General features: G+C 33.0%; 1 protein-coding gene across 1 annotated transcript; it reads left to right on the forward strand.

The window, feature by feature from the left end:
• The first annotated feature begins 673 nt into the window (after nucleotides 1-673).
• On the forward strand, nucleotides 674-1,867 carry LOC115875671 (GATA zinc finger domain-containing protein 14-like). Its single transcript, XM_030891201.1, has one exon. The coding sequence runs from the start codon at nucleotides 674-676 to the stop codon at nucleotides 1,865-1,867; it is 1,194 nt and encodes a 397-aa protein (XP_030747061.1).
• Nucleotides 1,868-3,003: the final 1,136 nt, after the last annotated feature.

Here is a 3,003-nt window from a genome sequence, read left to right on the forward strand (position 1 = left end):
ACGAGCAAAGAAAGTTGTCGCAAACCACCCCGACGAAGACAGCAGAGAGCGGAGTCCAGGAAAAGGACAGGAGAGACTTTAAAAAAGTAAGTGCCTTCCTTTTTGCCCCTTTTGGTATACCTCTGTTTAAGGAAATCAGTAGGGATAGTTATAGGAGCAGTCTATCGTAGACATTAGATTAAGAAAAACGAAAAACAAAAAAAAAAGTAAAAAATTCTTACAAGTAAAATAATAAAGAAAAAGTTACCTATAATAAAGAAAAATGTTTTAAGTACAACATTTTTATTAAGTAAAAATAATTAAAAATAAATATAAAAATAAAATAAAATTTACGCTCATAGATCGTAGATGAAAAACTAGCACGTTCATGAGTGTAGACGAGTTAGCAGAGAGACTATCAAATTTAACAGTAAAACTTAATACAGAAATAAATAAAATGAATGCGAGAACAAGTGCTTCGGAAAATGAAAATATGCGAACTGTAAATTGGGATATTTTTAAATCAAAGGTACAAAATATTAAGCCCTTTGACAGAAACAGTACCTAATACATTAAATACTTTTGTATTTAAATGCGAATCACTTTTACTAAAATATGCGACCGTACCAGACGAGGATTTTAAACAGATGTTTTTGAGTGCGTACAGTCTAAATTAGTAGGAAAAGCCGAGATAATGGTGGGAAACAGATTAGAATTAGATAATTGGTCGAAATTAGAAGCCGCTTTAATACAATGTTTCTCAGATAGACGTGATTTGGATTGCTTAATCCAAGAATTGACGAGAACGCGACCGTTTAAAAACGAACATCTCTTAAGTTTTGGCAGCAGATTACAACTCTTAAAAAGTAACGTAATTCAAAGAATCAGTAACGATACGTGCCTAGCGCCTCTAGAGAAAACGTGTCAGATAAGCCACTATGATAAGACCGCGTTAAATACATTTATTGCGGGCTGCAGCGGAACTTTAAGAAACAATCTTTACATTAAAAAACCGACATCCTTAGAAGATGCAATGGCGTGCGTAAGTGAATTTGAAAATTTTGAAATGCTCTATGGCTGTTCTAACGAACAAAACAAAGTGTACAAAACACAAAATTTCCATCAAAAACCAGCACAACAAAACTTCCAAAATCAAAATAATTTTTCTAACGCAACAAATTTTCCACACCACAATTCTAACTATCAAAATAATAACAGACAACAATATAACAATCAAAATCAATTTAATCACCCAAATCAATACAATCGATTCAATCAAAATGTACCTAATACAAATTTTAACCAAAAACAACCTTGGCCTTGTCAACCAATTAACATTACTCCAAGAGAAATGCCTCCAAGAAGATATCCAACAAATACAGAAGTCTTTGGACCACCTGTAAATGTATTCAAGCCAAAGCCCATTCCACCACACCAACAATCAAAACCAGAGCCTATGTCTACGACTTCGGCAAACCCATCTTTTGCTTCGAAGAAAAGGGATAGTCAAATCCAATCATATCAGAATAGACAATATCCAAATCTTCCTTATAGAGTACCTTTCCAATCAACTGGACGACCAGATTTCACCTTCCAAGAATTATTTACTAATGATTACAACGAAGATATGAATAATTATGCGTACCAAGACACAACAAATACGCATCCCTATGAACAAAACTATAATTATACCGATTATAATAATTATGATGAATACGAAAACCAATATTCTGAAGAATACCCTGTTCATAGTTTGGAAGAAAAGAATTTCAACAAGAAGCCGAATACGAGAAAGCTGCTGAGGAACAAAAATCCTGCACAAGAGGAAATTTTCAGGACCCCACCCAGAAAGAAAGAAAAACATGATCGAAATAAACATCTCTTCTAGTAACGCTCTTCCGTATGTAGAAATAAAAGATCCTAAGTTAAAATTGTTAATCGATACCGAAAGCTCGCGTTCTATTTTAAAACCATCTATCGTAGAAAACCTTTTCCCGAACTGTATCTATCAAACAACCAATATAATCAAAACAGCTATTGGTCAAAAATCAACAAAATATCAAGCTGACCTCTCATTCCCGGAATTTGGAAGTAATCATAAAATTAAATTTATTTTATTTGATTTCCACGATTATTTCGATGGAGTTATAGGTTTAAAAGACTTAATAAATATGAACTTAAATATCAATTTAACTAATAAAAGATTAATAAACAATTTTGTCGAAATACCGTTCAAATATCGCCAACCGGAAGAAATAAATTTTTCTTTTTCCGTAAACCCTCATGAAAAAGTAATAAAAAAAGTTCCAGTTAATATTTTTCAAGGAGAAATTATAACTCGACCAGGAACTCTTAATACTTTACTTATACCTCAAATTCTGACTACATCGAAAGACGGTTTCGCACCGATCGAATTTCAAAATTTATCAGACAATACCATCTCTATAACATTAAGTGAACCATTGCCTGTAGACTCTTTTAACGAAGAAATCTATGAAATTTTTACAATGGAAAACTTTAAAATCAATAATCAAAATTCGTGCGATAAAAATTCAGATATTGAGAACATAATTCGTACAGACCATCTTAACCCTGAAGAAAAACGCGAGATAATTAAACTATGTAAATCATTCTCTGACATATTCTTTCACCCAAATGATAAACTATCTTTTACCTCTAAAGTAAAACATCATATTAGGACTACAGACGAAGTACCTGTACATACTAAATCATATCGTTACCCGTATGTACACAAAGCCGAAATTCAAAGACAAATTGACGACATGCTACAGAAAAATATCATCAGACCGTCATCAAGCCCATGGTCATCTCCTATCTGGGTTGTACCAAAGAAATTGGACGCGTCAGGAGTTCAAAAATGGAGAATCGTTGTCGACTATAGAAAAGTGAATGAAAAAATTGTAGACGATCGCTACCCCATTCCTAATATTAACGATATACTCGATAAATTAGGTAGAGCACAGTATTTCACAACACTTGACCTTGCAAACGGATTTGTCAGAA

Source organism: Sitophilus oryzae, unplaced genomic scaffold (genome assembly GCF_002938485.1).
Source record: "Sitophilus oryzae breed Bouriz unplaced genomic scaffold, Soryzae_2.0 scaffold_1393_pilon_pilon, whole genome shotgun sequence".
NCBI lineage: Eukaryota > Metazoa > Arthropoda > Insecta > Coleoptera > Curculionidae > Sitophilus > Sitophilus oryzae.

Bases quoted from the DNA above. Each gene is read 5' to 3' on its own strand.
- LOC115875671 (XM_030891201.1), top strand. From the start codon at position 674: ATGGTGGGAAACAGATTAGAATTAGATAATTGGTCGAAATTAGAAGCC.